Source organism: Rhinoraja longicauda, chromosome 2 (genome assembly GCF_053455715.1).
Source record: "Rhinoraja longicauda isolate Sanriku21f chromosome 2, sRhiLon1.1, whole genome shotgun sequence".
Taxonomy (NCBI): Eukaryota; Metazoa; Chordata; class Chondrichthyes; order Rajiformes; family Arhynchobatidae; genus Rhinoraja; species Rhinoraja longicauda.
Genome location: NC_135954.1, coordinates 15,507,820 through 15,527,264, shown reverse-complemented (window position 1 = coordinate 15,527,264; position 19,445 = coordinate 15,507,820). Strand labels below are relative to the sequence as shown.

General features: G+C 44.5%; 1 protein-coding gene across 10 annotated transcripts in view; it reads right to left on the bottom strand.

Moving 5' to 3' along the window:
- ctnnd2b (catenin (cadherin-associated protein), delta 2b) overlaps positions 1 to 19,445 on the bottom strand; it is a 775,275-nt gene that overhangs the window by 270,240 nt on the left and 485,590 nt on the right. For all 10 annotated transcript variants that reach the window (XM_078415264.1, XM_078415272.1, XM_078415320.1 and 7 more), the window contains one exon: positions 477 to 511. In XM_078415264.1, the coding sequence (XP_078271390.1) occupies positions 477 to 511 (35 nt within the window). The remainder of the gene's footprint in view (positions 1 to 476; positions 512 to 19,445) is intronic.

Genomic DNA, 19,445 nt, shown 5'->3' with positions numbered 1-19,445 from the left:
GACTTCCTCTGTTCATCATTTGGAAATTAACTCAATACTTTATCCTCCAATTAAACCCAAAGAATAACTGGCACACAGGTACAATATCACTTGGGCCTGTAACCAACCATCTTTAGTAACTTGTCAGTTTCTTTGTTGAACTAAATTAAGGCGCATGTTGCAATCAGAAGTGCTTGAACAATTGGTTGGGCAGAAGGCCAAACTGTAAGAAAGAGGACTGCGCCTCTTTCATTGTGATTTACCCAGCTACCAATTGTAAAAGACCCAGTCTAAAAGGCCACAGAGTTCTGCCGTATGCATGTGAAATCCTTTTGTCTGAAGCCAACTTTGGATGCCAATCTGAACATAAATATCTGTACATAAATACCAGGCAGTATTACCCGGCCTACAGTTGTTCTCAACTGTCGAGGCCAACTAGGCAGGTTGAGAGAACTCAACCCCTTCAGAGGAAGTACATTTAAAGGAAGAAGTTTTACCTTGTATGTGCCAGCGAAAGGAATCCTCTGTCGAACTGCAGAGACAAAAATAAAAAAAAGAACATGGATTAGGCTAAGTAGATCCTGTGATGTAAGTAGCATAGACAGTGTAAAACAACAAACTGTAATTAAAGAGCACCATTACTGTAAAATATTTAGTGTCACTTGATCATGTGTGATTACACAAAATTCAACACTGAGCCACACGAGGAAGTTTTATCTTAGCTGATGTTTGGCCAGTGCCAGTTTTTAAGTAGTGCTTAAAAGAGAAGGAAGCAGGGATGTCTTTGGTTTAGGATCAAGGAAACTGAAGGCCTGTTCTTGTCATGTCTTGTTGATACTGCACCAACCCGCCGCTGTTGGGCTATAAACGTGCAGTCCCTCATGCATGCATGGGAGAGTGCACCTCTTCCGAGGCAGAGCGCTGAAGATCGGGGAAGTCAAATTGGTGATGAGTTACAGAGATGATGTATTGTTGGAGGAGGTGCCAACCTTCCCAGTTGACCTTCCACCGTTATTCTGCACTTCAGCATGGTTCACAGGAGTTGAAACCTCATCCTCCTTAGCTTTCCCTGCTTTGGAACCATCAATTATGTCCCCAGACACTGTCCGTTGTACAATCAGATCATTAGCAAACACTGGTGATTGATCTTCCAGTCTGTGAGGTTCAACTAATTGCTGATTAAATTCACTGAGGTGCTGCTAAGAATATTTTCAATGCAAAGCTGTGCGAAGCATCCATAATTGGTCCTCTTTCTAAACCTCCTCTGAAATTTTAAAAAAAACTGACCATGGGCACAATTCTTTCAAGATCACTACCTATTATGAATAATCTGAGACTTGCTGGTCATTTTATCCCTTTGCATGTTTTGTTTTTAATGATTGTTTAGTTTAGTTTAGAGATATAGCACAGAAACAGGCCCTTCGGCCCACCGAGTCCGCACTGACCAGCGATCCCCACACATTAACACTATCTTGCACACACTAGGGAAAATGTTACATTTATACCAAGCCAATTAACCTACAAATCTGTACGTCGTTGCAGTGTGGAAGGAAACCGAAGATCTTGGAGAAAACCCACGCGGTCACGGGCAGAATGTACAAAAGCCGTACAGACAGCACTCGTAGTCGGGATCGAACCCGGGTCTCTAGCCCTGTAAGGCAGCAACTCTACCACTGCGCCACCATGTCACACGATTGTTCTGGCAGTGGTGGTCGGCTAATCTCAATAAAATAATTTCAATATGATCTAACTGGGCCTTTGCCCTTCAAGCTTGCAGCACTATCCATGGCTGATCATCTGCCTCAACACTATTTTCTCGTCTTGTCCACTTATCCCTTGATTCTTCAGGTGGCTGGATCTATTGGCCTCTGCTTTGTAGTCTTTTACAATGCCTCCACAGCTCTCGGGTTAAAAAATTCCAAAGATTCAACACCTACCCAGTAAAGAAATGTATTTTCACTTCAGTCTATCCTAGACCCTCTGAACAAAAACAGTAGGAGCAAACGACTGCAGATGCTGGTTTATACAAACTGCAGGAGTAATTCAGCAGGTCAGGCAGCATCTCTGGAGAAAAAGGATCGGTGATGTTTTGGGTCAGGACCTCTTCAGACTAAAATGAACATCAACTTTTCTTATCTCTCACCATTTAAAAAAGTACTCAGCATTTCTGTTGTACAAAGAGGATAACCTCACATTTCTTCCCACATTGCGCCCCGTCTGCCATATTGTTGTTCTCTTGTCCCGAACCACTTGAAACCTTCTTGTGTTCTGTTTACTGTCAGCACTCCGAACCAGGTTTGCAAAGTCAGCCAACTTGTACGTGTTGCCTACAGGCCCTTCAGCCAAATTGCTGTGGTGGTTTATGAATAGTTGGGCCCACGCACCAATCTGGTGACATGCTACAAGGCACAGCCTGCCAACCAGGCAAGTCTCAGTTTGTTCCTACTTTTCACATCCCATATGTCAACCACTTCCCAATCACGATATGACCTTTCAATCCTGCAACACCTGAAACCCAGCTTCCCGCTCAGAAGCCAAGGCCCCCTCATGCCATGCCATTTGGGAGCAGGCATATACAGAGACAATCTTTTCAGTCTCAGCATTGCCCCTTATTCTGAAGTGGCCTGCACTTCTTACAGGTCCCACAATAGGAGGTTTTCTCACCATTTGTAAATTGTAAATTATAATGAGCGGAAGGGAGGGGTGGGAAAATAAATATTTTTCCTCAATGGAATGAAAAAAGTCAAAGTGGATTTTTACAGCAGAAAATCAATCCACCTTGCCAGTTTACATTGTGTAGATGGTGAGGACAGATATTTGCCAACAAGGTTCTTATGGGAAGATCAGCTGGTAGTGCTCCTTTGTCAGCAAATGTTTCCACGCTTTCTTAACAAATACTTTACAGATTAATGTTTAAGCACCAGGTAGTGTAAGAAAATAACTGCAGATGCTGGTACAAATCGAAGGTATTTATTTCACAAAATGCTGGAGTAACTCAGCAGGTCAGGCAGCATCTCAGGAGAGAAGGAATGGGTGACGTTTCGGGTCGAGACCCTTGAAGAAGGGTCTCGACCCGAAACGTCACCCATTCCTTCTCTCCTGAGATGCTGCCTGACCTGCTGAGTTACTCCAGCATTTTGTGAAATGTTTAAGCAATGTTTGAAAATGTTTCACTTTACTTTTGAGGACCAATCAGGTAATCTCCTGCGCATATACACCCATTTCAGTTCAGCAGGTTGAGATAGATTTGATGCCGTGTGTTTAACTTGAGTTTTAAGAAGTGCCGGATATTGCTGCTGTCCAGGGTAATAAATGGCAAATACAGACACAGTGATAGTGGGTGCAATGTAACTGAGCAAGGCGCATCACGGACGGTGGAAATGTCCGGGTTAAGCAGACTTAAGTCTCAACGTCTTGCTGGTTGAAGCTCCTTAAAAGGCTTTCATTCCCAGAAATCAGATAGGCTTTTGAACTGATATAGACAGAATTACCCTCCAAAAGAATTACCACCACTCTGATCATTTTCTTTGGCAAATGTTTGGTGCAACCTGCATGTTGTTGCCAGCTGCTGTGGACAAACCCGTGGGCTGTAATGGTAAACTGAATCAAAGTGTGTCTTCCGTCTGAAGAAGGGTCTCGACCCGAAACTTCACCCGTTCTTTCTCTCCAGGGATGCTGCCTGTTCCGCTGAGTTACTTCAGCATTTTGTAAATATCTTCTATTTAAACCAGCATCTGCAGTTCCTTCCTACACAAAATGTGTCTTTCACTAGTCTTAACTCTTTGACAATGCTGTCATCTTAAAACTTCAAGCTGTATAAAAACTCCCAAGTTGATCTGATAAACTGCAGAGAGCAATCAGAAATCAAACTGGATTTACTTAAACTGAAACCACCATCAAATCTTGGACTTTCAGAATGAGAACTGTGGAAACAGTAGACTTGGTAGTGCATAGTCTGGGCTCTGTGGTATCATCAGACACCAGCATTATCTAAGCAGCAGTTTCGGTCAAGTTGCCAAACAATTGTTATTGATTTTTGATGGGGCAAAGTGAAAATTCAAATTCCAAGGCTCATTCTGTTCACAAAGCTGATGATGAATTACCTCAGGTACCTTAGCAACAAGAACACTTTAACATGGACAATCACCACACCAACTTAATTCCATAACATGAGGCCAGTCTATGCAAACATACATTCAGGGTATTGTTAAACTGAACGAAAAATGATGTACAGTGAATGTCGCCTATAATCAGGTCTCACTACCTGAGTTTGAAGAAGGGTCTCGACCTGAAACATCACCCATTCCTTCTCTCCAGAGATGCTGCCTGTCCTGCTGAGTTGCTCCAGCATTTTGTGTCTACCCTCACTACCTGACTTGCATTCTTGCACATTTCGTTTCTCAAGCCTCAGAACAATCTTGTCACCATTTTAGCTGTGCAAGGACACAACAACAGGAATTTAATTAAAACTTTATGCAGGGCAGGGACTGACTAATGATAAAAAAGATGTGCATCAACTATAGAGTTTGCATTGTTAATTTAAGGGAACAATTTCCTGAGAGGTCTTTTTGGCTTAATAAAAAATGCACACTTATATTTAAAGTTCACATAGCAAGTTTAAGCAAATCCTGCAGAGCTACTGAGCTGTTGTGTAACATTAGGAAGATGAGGGACATGTCATAGAGTCATAGTGATGCAGTGTGGAAATAGACCCTTCAACCCAACTTGCCCACACCGACAGACATGTCCCAGCTACACTAGTCCCACCTGCCCACGTTTGGTCCATATATCTCCAAACCTGTCCTATCCATGTACCAGTCTAACTATTTCTTAAACGTTGGGATAGTCCCTGCCTCAACTACCTCCTCTGGCAGCTTGTTCCATACCCTTTGTGTGCAAACGTTACCCCTCAGATTCCTATAAAATCTTTTCCCCTTAAACATATGTCCTCTGGTCCTCGATTCACCTACTCTTGAGTAAGAGACTCTCAGCATCCATCCGATCTATTCCTCTCATGATTTTATACACCTCTATAAGATCCTCCTCATCCTCCTGTGCTCCAAGAAATAGAGTCCCAGCCTACTCAACCTTTCCCTGTAGCTCAGACCCTCTAGTCCTGACAACATCCTCGTAAATCTTCTCTGTACCCTTTCCAACTTGACAACATCTTTCGTTTAACGTGGTGCCCAAAACTGAACACAATACTCTAAATGCGGCCTCACCAACGTCTTATACAACTGCAACATGACCTCCCAATTTTTAGACCATATGATAGAACTTCATTTATCCCAGGAGGGAAATTGATCTGCCACCCTGATCACATATCCTGCACCACCATGACCCAAATCTATCAATCTCAATTGTTTAGACATTCTCTGCCAAGGAGTCAGAAGTCCAGCAATTTGAGAACGTCAGTGTCTAGCTTGATATTTCCTCACTGAGAGGAAGACAAAATTAATGGAATGAATCAATTCTGCTACCTGTCACAATTTCATAGATTTACAGACTATTGTCAGTGTGTAACGTGACTTTCTTTAAGTTCTGATCTGGCAGTTTTCTGCTCCAACTTTGTAATGTACAATCATCATAAATCTGAAGGAGACACCACACATTGGCTATTCTAGGGAGAATTGAGAATTACAAATCTGCTTTGTTGCAATAGTAACCATAGTGATAGATTCTACACATAGGAGAATTGATGAATCTTCGGTCATATCCGATGACAACTTCATCATAATATCCAAATAAATACAATAAGGTATGTATTTGAGTAAAATGATTGTATAAAAGCATCAGATGGTGAACAATAGTTTAATGCATTTCCCTGTTTGTTGAGATGAGTGGTTTCTAGGCCAGGAGGTTAAATGTGCCTCTTCCATGCAAGATCAGGGAAAGCATAGAAGGATAATTTTAAAGCTGTGTGTGAGATTTTGTGTTTTAATGCATTAAGATATATGGGTTTGGGAGTTGATTCAGGCATTAGCCTTTGTTATTGATGTGTGCACTCAGAGAATCACTTACCAAGATTTATGCTAAAGGACCGTCTTCTTGCTTCCAGCTGGTAGTTCTATTTGACCACAAGCCTCCGGCACCCTGCCTTGAACATTAGTGAAAATTGCTATGAAGTTGCTGAGGTCTCACAATCAGGGTGGCACAGTGGCACAGCGATAGAGTTGCTGCCTTACAGCGCCAGTGACCCGGGTTCGATCCCGACTACGGGTGCTGTCAGTACGGAGTCTGTATGTTCTCCCCGTGACTGCGTGGGTTTTCTCCGAGATCTTTGGTTTCCGCCCACACTCCAAAGACGTACAGGTTTGTCGGTTAATTAGTTGGTATAAATGTAAATTGTCCCTCGTGTGTGCAGGATAGTGCGGGGATCGCTGGTGGGTGCGGACTCGGTGGGCCAAAGGGCCTGTTTCCGTGCTGCATCTCTGAACTAAACTAAACTAAAATACGACAAAGCATAGAATATGGTGATGGCAGATCAATTAAATAACCAGACAAATTATCCATAAGCTGAGAGTACCAGTGAAAGGAGTTGAGTTCAAAATATGGGATTTTTTAAACGAAAATCAAGTAATGATGAACACAAAATCAATCCTATTGGTATTAGTTTATTATTGTCACGTGTACCAAGATATTGTGTAAAAACCTTGTTTTGCATAATGTCTAGGTAAGATTATTCATACACGACTACAATCAAAATGAGGACAAAGATCGTGCAGAAGAGAAAGGAAACACAGTGCAGAATATGGTGTTACGGCGAGAAAGTGCTGATTAAAGAAACTAGTGCAAGGGTCACGATGGGGTAAGTTAGGGGATCAGGAATATATCCTAAGCTTGTAGAGACCGAGAACACCAAGTGAAACCCAATCCAGAACAGCATGCAGCCAAGTAGAATACTACTTTTAAAGGCATTCATTCCCACTCATTGCTGATGGGCAACCTCAAATAAAGCTGCATTCATTGTATAATACAACATAGAAACAAAGAAAATAGGTGCAGGAGTAGGCCATTCGGCCCTTCGAGCCTGCACCACCATTCAATATGATCATGGCTGATCATCCAGTTCAGTAACCTGGACCAGCCTTCTCTCCATACCCCCTAATCCCTTTAGCCACATCTAACTCCCTCTTAAATATAGCCAATGAACTGGCCTCAACTACCTTCTGTGGCAGAGATTTCCACAGACTCACCACTCTCTGTGTGAAGAAATGTTTTCTCATCTCGGTCCTAAAAGACTTCCCCCTTATCCTTAAGCTGTGACCCCTGGTTCTGGACTTCCCCAACATCGGGAACAATCTTCCCGCATCTAGCCTCTCCAACCCCTTAAGAATCTTATATGTTTCTATAAGAACCCCCCTTAGTCTTCTAAATTCCAGCGAGTATAAGCCTAGTCTATCCAGTCTTTCTTCATATGAAAGTCCTGCCATCCCAGGGGTCAATCTGGTGAACCTTTTATATTTCAAATATTTGATTACTTGATTGATTGAATTGATGGAAAGATACAGCGTGGAAGCAGGCTCTTCGGCCCATTGAGTCCACGCCAACCATAAATTACGTGTCCACACTAGTTCTATGTTATCCCACTTATGGGAGGAATTTCTTTTGTCAGGGGATGGTGAATCTGTGGAATTTATTGCCACAGAACGCTATGGCAGTGGATATTTTTAAGGCAGAGAATGATAGATTCTTGATCAGTACGGGTGTCAGGGGTTATGAGAAGGCAGGAGAATGGGGTTGGGAGGGAAAGGTAGATCAGCCATGATTAAATGGCGGAGTAGACTTGATGGGCCGAACGGCCTAATTCTACTCCGACAACTTATGAACTTCTGCATCGAACCCTTACATTCTAGGGGCAATTTACAGAGGCCAATTAACGTACAGACCCGCACGTCTTTGGGATGTGGGAAGAAACAGGAGCACCGAGAGGAAATCCACATGGTCACAGGAAAAACGTGCAAATGCCACACGACAAGACCCGAGGTTGGGATCAAACCCGAGTCTTTGGCGCCTTGAGGCAGCAGCTCGACCAGCAGTGTCACTGTGTTGCACAGTGTGTTGAAATAGTGACTTGATGTTGCTCCTTGCACATGGGCTCAAAATCCATGTTTAGCTTCATTCTTTGAAATTATTCACTCAGTCACTAGTCATATCCTGCACACATGGGTCACATGCAATGTCACCAGCATAACAAACGGCGTGCTGCTATGCAAGCTCTGCTTGACGTTTTCTCCCGCTGATGAAAAAATATATATTTTAGTTGAGTGCCTGTCTTTTCAATTGCATTGCACAGCATCCGGCACTTCAAAAATGTCAAGTAGTGGTTCAAATTTCTCAGTGGTCATTGCAATCTCCACTTGCTTTTCGATCTAACAAGATCTTTGCATCCCACAAATTCTAGTTTCGGACTGTTATTGTTAAATCACTGCCTTCTGATACCAGTGTCCTAAACTTTAAAGGTCCCCCTCAAAATCTCTCCACTTCATATGCTCCAGTGACAACTCTCTAGACAACAGTCTCGATGTCCCACGCTGCCTGCTGTCAATTGTTTACTTGATAAAGTAATGATGAAGTGCCCTAGAAGGTTTCTTGTCATTTAAGGGGCAGCTCACATTCTTTTCATATTACACACAGGCTGAATTATACATCACCAACAAACAGGAGCAAATAGTCTGCCATATCCAGTGTAGGGAGGAACTGCAGATGCTGGTTTAAACCGAAGATAGACACAAAATGCTGGAGTAACTCAGCAGGGCAGGCAGCATCTCTAGAGAGAAAGAAGGTGTGACGTTTCGGATCGAGGCCCTTCTTCAGAAATCTAGTGTTCTTTCAGGTGCTGAAACATGCCATACAATCCTGATGTGGCCTACAGAGCAAGCTTTGGACATCATTATTTCATGGAATAATCTTAGGGTGCTGTAAGCTCTGGCATCGGTTTTAGGGGAGTTTGGAAAGAAATAGTCACTCACATATAACTTTGGGTCAGCTCTTCACTCCAAGGGTGCCCTTATTAACCAAGATCCTTAGTAAGAATAATGAGTAGAGAAATTTCTCATGGATATGGATCTCTCCCATTCTGGCCTCAGGTATCAGTGTCTCATACTTGGAATTGTGAAAAGCAACCATCACAGAAAAATCCAATTACAAAATGGAAGCAAAGGCCAAGAAGCAAAGCACCACAGCTACAAATAACATGCAAGACTTGCACTTCTCTTACGGAACGTAGATATTAGAAACATAGAAAATAGGTGCAGGAGGAGGCCATTCGGCCCTTTGAGCCAGCACCGTCATTCATTGTGATCATGGCTGATCATCCACAATCAATAACCTGTGCCCAACTTCTCCCCATATCCCTTGATTCCACTAGCCCCTAGAGCTCTATCTAACTCTCTCTTAAATTCATCCAGTGATTTGGCCTCCACCGCCCTCTGTGGCAGAGAATTCCCACAAATTCACAACTCTCTGGGTGAAAAAGTTCCTTCTCACCCCAGTTTTAAACGGCCTCCACTTTATTCTAAGACTGTGGCCCCTGGTTCTGCACTCCCCCAACATTGGGAAATGTTTCCTGCATCTAGCTTGTCCAGTCCTTTAATAATTTTATATGTCTCTATAAGATCCCCTCTCAACCTTCTAAACGCCAGTGAATACAAGCCTAGTCTTTCCAATCTTTCCTCATATGTCAGTCCTGCCATCCCAGGGATCAATCTCGTGAACCTAAGCTGCACTGCCTCAATTACAAGGATGTCCTTCCACAAATTAGGAGACCAAAACTGTACACAATACTCCAGATGTGGTCTCACCAGGGCCCAATACAACTGCAGAGGAACCTCTTAGTTTAGTTTAGTTTATTGTCCCCTGTGCCGAGGGTACAGTGAAAAGCATTTGTTGCCTGTGAACCAGTCAGACAACACACAATTACAATCGAGCCATTTACAGTGTGCAGATACATGATAAGGGAATAATGTTTAGAGCAAGGTAAAGCAAGCAAAGTCCAATCAAGGATAGTCCAAGGGTCAACAATGAGGTAGATAGTAGTTCAGCACGGCTCTCTGGTTGTGGTAGGATGATCAGTCCTGAACGACTATCAGGGCCGTCGAGCCTGTGACCACTTTAGAAATAGCATGAAGATCCTCAGAACATGTACCATGGTAAATATTCCAGCCACGTGCATCGGGATCATTTCGAAGGTACAGCAATTTGCAACTGTTTCATCAATCACTTTCCTCCGTCATTAAGTCAGAAATAAAGATCTTCAGTAATGACAACAGGATGTTCAGTTCTCTTCACAGCTCCTTAGATAAGCAATATCTGCCTCTGTGCAGTGAGGTGTGGATGTCATCCAGGCTCCAGGCGATGTGGCAAGTAACATTTGCACCACGAACATGATGAAGAAGACAATATAAAATCCTAAAATGTGCAGAGGAAATGTCTACAATTTTGGCACACCCGCAAGTTGAAGTTGCATTGTGTGCGTGTGCCAGTGGGACTAAGTTCTCAGCCAGGTAGTTCAGCAAAGCATCAAGTCTTGGACCTCTGGCCAACTGCTGATCAAGATCCATCTATTAACATTTAATGGCAAGGCTGTAATTTGCCTAAAGAATGGTGCAACAGAAAGAAACGCCTTATTTACGATGGAAGATAAACATCTGGAATTCTTCTACAGCTCGGAATGAACATGAGGGGTTTGTGGGCAGCAATTTATTTCTCCGATGTATACTGGTGGAGCAAATTTTAATTCAGTGGGAAAATGTTTTTGTTTAAACTTGACCTTATTTTTGATGTCACCTCAGGACGATAAAATACCCCAAAAAGTTATTCAGCCACTCGTACATGAGTTAACTCTTTCCAACTGTTATTCAATCCAATGCACTTGCCCTTTCATCAAAAACGTTGCAAGGTTCTATTTTTCAAGCAAATGTCAATTTCCCTTTTGAAATGCGCTATTAATCTGCTCCCACTACTTTCTTTGCCAGCGTATTCCAGATTGTCCAATCTCACTGCATAAATCACTCATTGCCCCCTGGTTCTCCTGTTAAATGTCTTAAATCGATGTGTGCTTTTTATTGACCTTACTGCCAGCGGAACTATTTTTCTCCTTATTCATTCCAACAGTAACCCAAACAGTCAGAAATGCAGCTGGATTCACAAACGGCAGATAATGCTTGTAACATAACATAACATAACAACACTTTATTGTCACTCGGCACAACACCGAGCGAAATTTCAGCAGTCACACAAAATACAGCAAAAAGAAAAGAACACAGGACACCCGACCCCAACACAAACATCCATCACAGTGACTCCAAACACCCCCTCACTGTGATGGAGGCAACAAAACTTCCCCTCTCTTCCCCCCGCACCCACGGACAGGCAGCTCGACCCCTACCGAGGCAAACGACACGCACAGCCCCCGCAAGGGGATGGAAGGCCCCCCGGCCGAGCCTCCCCGGGCACCGAAACGTCCCGCGGCCACACCGGGCGATGTTAAGTCCAACGGCCGAGCCGCACCGGGCACTGAAACGTCCCGCGGCCGAACAGCGCTGACGATGTTAAGTCCAGCGGCCAAGCCGCACCGGGCACTGAAACGTCCCGCGGCCACACCGGGCGATGTTAAGTCCAGCGGCCAAGCCGCACCGGGCATTGAAACGTCCCGCGGCCGAGCCGCACCGGGCACTGAAACGTCCCGCGGCCACGCCGGGCACTGAAACGTCCCGCGGCCACACCGGGCGATGTTAAGTCCAGCGGCTGAGCCGCACCGGGCACTGAAACGTCCCGCGGCCGCACCGGGCGATGTTAAGTCCAGCGGCCGAGCCGCACCGGGCACTGAAACGTCCCGCGGCCGAGCTGCGCCGGCAATGTTAAGGCCCGCAGCCGAGCCGCACCGGGCACTGAAACGTCCCGCAGCCGAGCTGCGCCGGCAATGTTAAGGCCCGCAGCCGAGCCGCGCCCCGGGGAAGAGACCTAATAAAATAAAGGTTTCCCCCCGCCCCACCCCCCCACCCCACCCCACACCCCACCCCCCACCCCCACCACACACCCCCACCACACATACACAGCCAAAAACAGAAACAAAAACCATCCCAACACCGACACAAACAAAAAAAAAGAAAAAAAGACAACAGACTGCCAGAGAGCCGCAGCCGTTAGGCGCAGCCAACTCCTCCTTAGCCACGCAATAGCCGGCAAACCCATCCTGCTGGACTCCCAGACACTCATTCATATGTACTGACTGCACATAAGTTGGATGAGAAGGACCAGCAATTGTGAATGCCTTTTTCCACATCTCCTCTTTACTTTCTCTGCTCCCAAAGGGAACAAGCCCAACTTTACGCAGCGGTAATTTTATGGGAATTGCAGGTCAGTTAGTTTGACTTCTGTTGTGTCAACTTTTTAGAGTCCGTTATTAAGGATGAGATTTTTAGGGTACTTGGAAGCACATGATAAAATAGGTTGAAGTCAGCATGGATTTGTTAAAGGGAGATCTTGTTGACGTTTTGTTGGGAGTTTTTTGAGGAGGTAACAAACAGGATAGACAAAGGAGAGTCAGTGGATGTCATTTACTTGGATTTTCAGAAGGCCTTTGATAAGGTGCCACACCCGAACTGAGGCTGATAAACAAGATAGGAGCCCATGGTATTCGAGGCAAGGTCCTGGCAAGATTACAAGATTGGCTGACTGGCAGAAGGCATAGAGTGGGGGTAAACAGGGCCTTTTCTAGTTGGCTGCCAGTGACTGGTGGTGTTGCGCAGTGCTGGGTCTGCTACTTTTCACGTTATATGTTTTCTGCTCTGGATGAGGGAATTAATAGCTTTGTGGCCAAGTTTGTGGATGATACGAAGGAGCAGGTGGTGTTGAGAAGCAGAGAATCAGTAGAAACCTGGACCTGGACAAATCGGGCGGCTGAGCAAAAAGCTGGTAAATGGAATACAGCGTAGCAAAGTGTACCGTCATGCACTTTGGTGGAAGGAATAAAAGCATAGGCTACATTCTAAATGGGAAGATGATTCAGAAATCGGAGGTGCAAAGGGACTTGAGAGTCCTGGTGCAGGATTCACAAAAGGTTAACTTGCAAATGCAGTGCCAGCATTCATTTCAAGGGGACTAGAATTAACGTATGATAAGTGTTTGAAAGCTCTGGACCTGTACTCACTGGAGTTTATAAGGATGAGGGGGGGATCTCATTGAAAACTAGCAGATAATGAAAAGCCTAGGCACGGTAGCGCAGCGGTAGAGTTGCTGCTTTACAGCGAATGCAGCGCCGGAGACTCAGGTTCGATCCTGACTACGGGTGCTGCACTGTAAGGAGTTTGTACGTTCTCCCCGTGACCTGCGTGGGTTTTCTCCGAGATCTTCGGTTTCCTCCCACACTCCAAAGACGTACAGGTATGTAGGTTAATTGGCTGGGTAAATGTAAAAATTGTCCCTAGTGGGTGTAGGATAGTGTTAATGTACGGGGATCGCTGGGCGGCACGGACTTGGAGGGCCGAAAAGGCCTGTTTCCGGCTGTATATATATGATATGATATGATAGATACAGTGGACGTGGAACAGATGTTTCCAGTAATGGGGAGTCTAGGACCAGAGGGCACAGCCTTAGAATGAAAGAATGTACCTTCAGAGTGGAGATGAGGAGGAATTTCTTTAGCCAGAGGGTGGTGAATCTGTGGAATTTGTTGCCTCAGACGGCTGTGAAGGCCAAGTCATTGGGTATTTTTAAAGCAGAGATTGATAGATTCGTGATTGGTAAGGGTGTCAAAGGTTAGGGAAGAAGGCTGGAGAATGGAGTTGAGAGGGAAAACTAGATCAGCCGTAATTGAATGACGGAGTAAACCCGATGGGCCGAATAGCCTAATTCTGCTCCTATGTCTTGTAGTCTTATCCAACTATCCAGAAACATATAAAATTCTTAAGGGGTTGGAGAGGCTAGATGCGGGAAGATTGTTCCCGATGTTGGGGAAGTCCAGAACCAGGGGGTCACAGCTTAAGGATAAGGGGGAAGTCTTTTAGGACCGAGATGAGAAAACATTTCTTCACACAGAGAGGTGAGTCTGTGGAATTCTCTGCCACAGAAGGTAGTTGAGGCCAGTTCATTGGCTCTATTTAAGAGGGAGTTAGATGTGGAATTCTCTGCCACAGAAGGTAGTTGGGGCCAGTTCATTGGCTATATTTAAGAGGGAGTTAGATGTGGCCCTTGTGGCTAAAGGGATCAGGGGGTATGGAGAGAAGGCAGGTACAGGTTACTGAGCTGGATGATCAGCCATGATCATATTGAATGGCGGTGCAGGCTCGAAGGGCCGAATGGCCTACTCCTGCACCTAGTTTCTATGTTTCTATGTAATCCATGCAGGTGTTTTATCACACCCCCGCTTCATCTAATTCACACGAACATGTGCATTACCTTTTCTTGTCTTTCTGCTTTCTCTGGTTTGCATCCAGAAATCCATATAAAATCATAAGTGATAGGAGCAGAATTAAACCATTCAGCCATCAGGTCAACTACACCATTCAATCGTGGCTGATCTATTTTTCCCTCCCAAACCCATTCTCTTGCCTTCTCCCCATAACCTCTGACGCATGTACTTGAGGTCCGTTGCCTCACTTAGTTTTCAGGTAGACCCTCTACTCTCTTTCCACATCACTAGTTTAATAAATGTAAACTTTTTTATCAATTTATTTGAGGGGAAAAAAAATTGCCTTCATATTTTATACCCCAGCTGCAGTTGAATTAGCGTGATCTCACAACAACTGCCGAAAGAGTGACTGCAGGTTCATGAAAATGAGTTTATTGCTGTTGCAAGAGAGAGATAGAGCCCTTTTTTTCACAGAAAGATCCATAGCACAGTGACAGCAAACAAATAAAAATATGAATAAAGTTCCACAGTTTTGAACACGTAAACGTGGATATCATTAGAAAAACTCAGGAAGTAAATTTTCACCTTGAGTAGAGAATCCCATTTAACCTGGCTAGATCTTAAACTGTGCTTGACACGGTAGATTTATCAAGCAAAAGGTTAATTCGTATAAGTAGTCAGGATAATGGAACACAAATAAATCAAATTTAAAACCTTCCCAGAGCTTAGCGGCTTGTTCTTTTCTTTTGCCAAATCTAAATTCACCCTCCAAGTAAATTGGTAATGGCTAAAAAGAACTGAAAACATCATGGAACTGAGCATGTAATAGGAAAAAAAACTACAGATGCTGGCTTAAATCAAAGGTAGAAACAAAATGCTGGAGTAAGTCAGCGGGTCAGGCAGCATCTCGGGAGAGAAGGAATGGGTGACGTTTCGGGTCGAGACCCTTCTTCAGCATGTAATAGCATCATACATGATTCTCCCTGAACATAACTAAACATTCTCCCTTGATAGCTTTCCTTGCACCTTCCGTTTAAGATTATGATACGATACGAAACAAGAGAACTTTATTTATCCCAGGAGGGAAATTGGTCCGCCAACAGTCATAAAACACAATGAGATAGATACATGAAACATGAAATTAAAGTGAAGAGTGGAAAGTCCAGGATTGGGGATGTGCATAGATTTGTGAGGGGGTGGAGGAGGGTGGGGGGAGTTAGTGTACCCCATGACAGAAGGGGGAGGAGTTGTACAGTTTTATAGCTACAGGGAAAAAGGATCTCCTGTGGCGTTCTGTGTTGCATCTTGGTGGAACCAGTCTGTTGCTGAAGGTGCTCCTCAGGTTGACTGAAAGGAAGCATGCAGGTACAGCAGGCAGTGGAGAAAGCTAATGGCATGTTGGCCTTCATAACAAGAGGAGTTGAGTATAGTAGCAAAGAGGTCCTTCTGCAGTTGTACAGGGCCCTAGTGAGACCGCACCTGGAGTACTGTGTGCAGTTTTGGTCCCCAAATTTGAGGAAGGGCATTCTTGCTATTGAGGGCGTGCAGCGTATGTTTACTTGGTTAATTACTGGGGTGGCGGGACTGTCGTATGTTGAAAGACTGGAGCGACTGGGGTTGTATACACTGGAATTTAGAAGGATGAGAGGGGATCTTATTGAAACATATAAGATTATTAAGGGATTGGACACGTTAGGGGCAGGAAACATGTTCCCAATGTTGGGGGAGTCCAGAACCAGGGGCCACAGTTTAAGAATAAAGGGTAGGCCATTTAGAGCGGAGATGAGGAAAAACCTTTTCACCCAGAGAGTTGTGAATCTGTGGAATTCTCTGCCTCAGAAGGTAGTGGAGGCCGATTCTCTGGATGTTTTCAAGAGAGAGTTCGATAGAGCTCTTAAAGATAGTGGAGTCAAGGGATATGGGGAGAAGGCAGGAATGGTGTACTGATTGTGGATGATCAGCCATGATCACAGTGAATGGCGATGCTGGCTCGAAGGGCCAAATGGTCTATTCCTGCACCTGTTGTCTATTGACCAATGTGTCATGGAAGGGGTGAGCTGTATTGTCCAAGGTGCTCCACAGTTTGAGGTGCATTCATATATCATATCATATATATACAGCGCGGAAACAGGCCTTTTCGGCCCACCAAGTCCGCGCCGCCCAGCGATCCCCGCACATTAACACTATCCTACACACACTAGGGACAATTTTTTACATTTACCCAGTCAAATTAACCTACATACCTGTACGTCTTTGGAGTGTGGGAGGAAACCGAAGATCTCGGAGAAAACCCACACAGGTCACGGGGAGAACGTACAAACTCCTTACAGTACAGCACCCGTAGTCAGGATCGAACCTGAGTCACCGGCGCTGCATTCGCTGTAAAGCAGCAACTCTACCGCTGCGCTACCGTGCCGCTATTCTTCCCTCCAATACCCCCTCCAGTGAATCCATCTCCACTCCCAGGACAGAGCCAGCCTTGTTAATCCCGTTGGCGTCCGCGGCCTTCGCCATTGTTTGACTACCTTTGCAAGGCAACCATTGTTTGTTGTATTTAACCTGCTTAAAGATGCAAGTGAAGTTAGTCTGGAAACACTGTAAAATCCCTTAACAATTCTGCAAAAGAAATATAACCTTTCAAAAGAGATTATTGCCAGCTGAGATTATCTGAAAGGCAGTGGTTATTTAAAAGAGCCAGCTGATATCCTGGAAGGTTACATTTGTTTTGCAAAAGCAGTGGACGTCAAGAACTAGCATCATTCGATTTGAGCAAAGCCTGCTGCAAAACCCAGGAATCGTTGAATTTTCATGGAACTGGTGTAGGCTAATCATACCAAGCAATCTCTGCCCATTCTCCTGCTTTTTCCCCCATAGCTTTGACGTTTATTCTCATTTAATTTTCTTTTTAAGGAATTGATTTGATCTTCTTGTACAATTCTTATAGGTAGTAACTTATAGAGTTGTTCTTTCTGGTCTTGAACCATCTACCAACAAGAAGAGCTTCCTTCTACATGTCGAAGGTTTTTATTCACAAAATGCTGGAGTAACTCAGCAGGTCAGGCAGCATCTCGGGAGAGAAGGAATGGGTGACGTTTCGGGTCGAGACCCTTCTTCAGACTGATGTCAGGGGGCGGGACAAAGGAAGGATATAGGTGGAGACAGGAAGATAGAGGGAGATCTGGGAAGGAGGAGGGGACGGGAGGGACAGAGGAACTATCTAAAGTTGGGTGTCCTTCCCTTGTGCTGCACTGAAGGCCTGTGAGACCAGGCATGATAAGGTCAAACAGTAACTATTCATGAGAATCATAGAATCAAACAAAACGGAAAGGTGCCCTTCGGCCAATCTTGCCCATACCGACCAAGACGCCCCCATTTACACTGGTCCCACCTGCCCACATTTGGCCCATTACCCTCTAAAGCTTTCCTATCCATGTACTTATCCAAATGTTTTTTTTAAATGTTGTTATAGGACTTGTCACAATTACCTCCTCTGGCAGCTTGTTCCATATACCCAACACCCTCTGTGTGAAAATGTTGCTCCTCAAGTTTCTATTAAATCTTCCCGCTCTCACTTTAAACCCATGTCCTCTGGTTTCATATTTCTCTACTCGGTAAAAGATTCTGGGAATTCACCCTATGTATTTATAGACAATAGACAATAGGTGCAGGACGAGGCCATTCGGCCCTTCGAGCCAGCACTGCCATTCAATGTTATCATGGCTGATCATTCTCAATCAGTACCCCGTTCCTGCCTTCTCCCCATACCCCCTGACTTCGCTATCCTTAAGAGCTCTATTCAGCTCTCTCTTGAATGCATTCAGAGAATTGGCCTCCACTGCCTTCTGAGGCAGAGAATTCCACAGATTCACAACTCTCTGACTGAAAAAGCTTTTCCTCATCTCAGTTCTATTTCCCCCCCTGATTTAATACACCTCCATGAAGATTACCCCCAGCCTCTAGTGCTCCAAGAAATAAAATCCTGCCTTGCACCACCTCTCACTGTAGCTCAGGCCCTGAAGCCCTGGTTGACATCCCTGTTAATCTTCTCTGGACACTTTCCAGCTTAACACCATTATTATGAATACAACACACGTGAAAATCAGCTTAACTCCCTCACTTCTGCCCATGGTTTGCCTGATCTGCTCAAGAACCCAGGAGGCTGCTCACACGACCAGTTCTCTTCGAGAAACTCCCTCAGACCATGTGTATTTTCTCCAGGTGCTTCGGTTTCCTCCCGCTTTCCAAAGACATACAGTATCGTTGGTTAATTGGCTTCTGTAAGTTGTCCCTAGTGTATAGGCTAGAACTAATGTATGGGTGATTGCTGGTCCACACGGACTCGGTGGATGAAAGGGCCTGTTTCCACAGCAACAATCTGATCAGTGTTGTTAAGTCGAAGGATTGTTTAGATTTTCAAAGCAAGGAGATACACTGTCCAGTTTGCAACGGGAAGGATAAATTGAATGATTGTGTCGCTTGGCAGTCCAGAAACATAGACCGACTTTGATATGACTGATGCTCTACAGCTTCTGAAGAAGTAGAAGAAACGGATGTTGAACTTGAGAGCCGTGTTAAGAGCAAGCATGACAGAGATGATACATCACCTAAACCACAGGAGATTTCTGAAGGTGCTTCAAAACAGCGACACTCATAAGATTTTGAAGCCAGGAAACTAAGTTTAGACCACATTTCTTCCTTTTTTCAAATAAAGTAACCATATTCTGAGCTGGTTACATACAAACTTGAAAACCAAGTGGAATATTGTAATCCAAGAGGGAGAAGTGAATATAAAATGAGAAAGACACAAAATGCTGGAGTTACTCAGTGGGGTAGGCAGCATCTCTGGAGAGAAGGAATGGGTGACTTTTTGGGTCAAGACCCTCCTTCAGACTGTCTGAACTTCAGACTTCCTCAGGGATCTGAAGAAGGGTCTTGACCCGAAACGTCTTTGGTGGGTAACGAGCATTGCAGTTCCATCCTTCACATAACATTAGGAAATGTGAGAATGGTAGTTCTACTCTAGGTGTGTAAATAGTAAGAAGGCATTGAGGAATAGTGGAGCCAATTCAAGATGAAGAGGTAAAGAGGATTGATTCACAGAAGCAGGAGCATA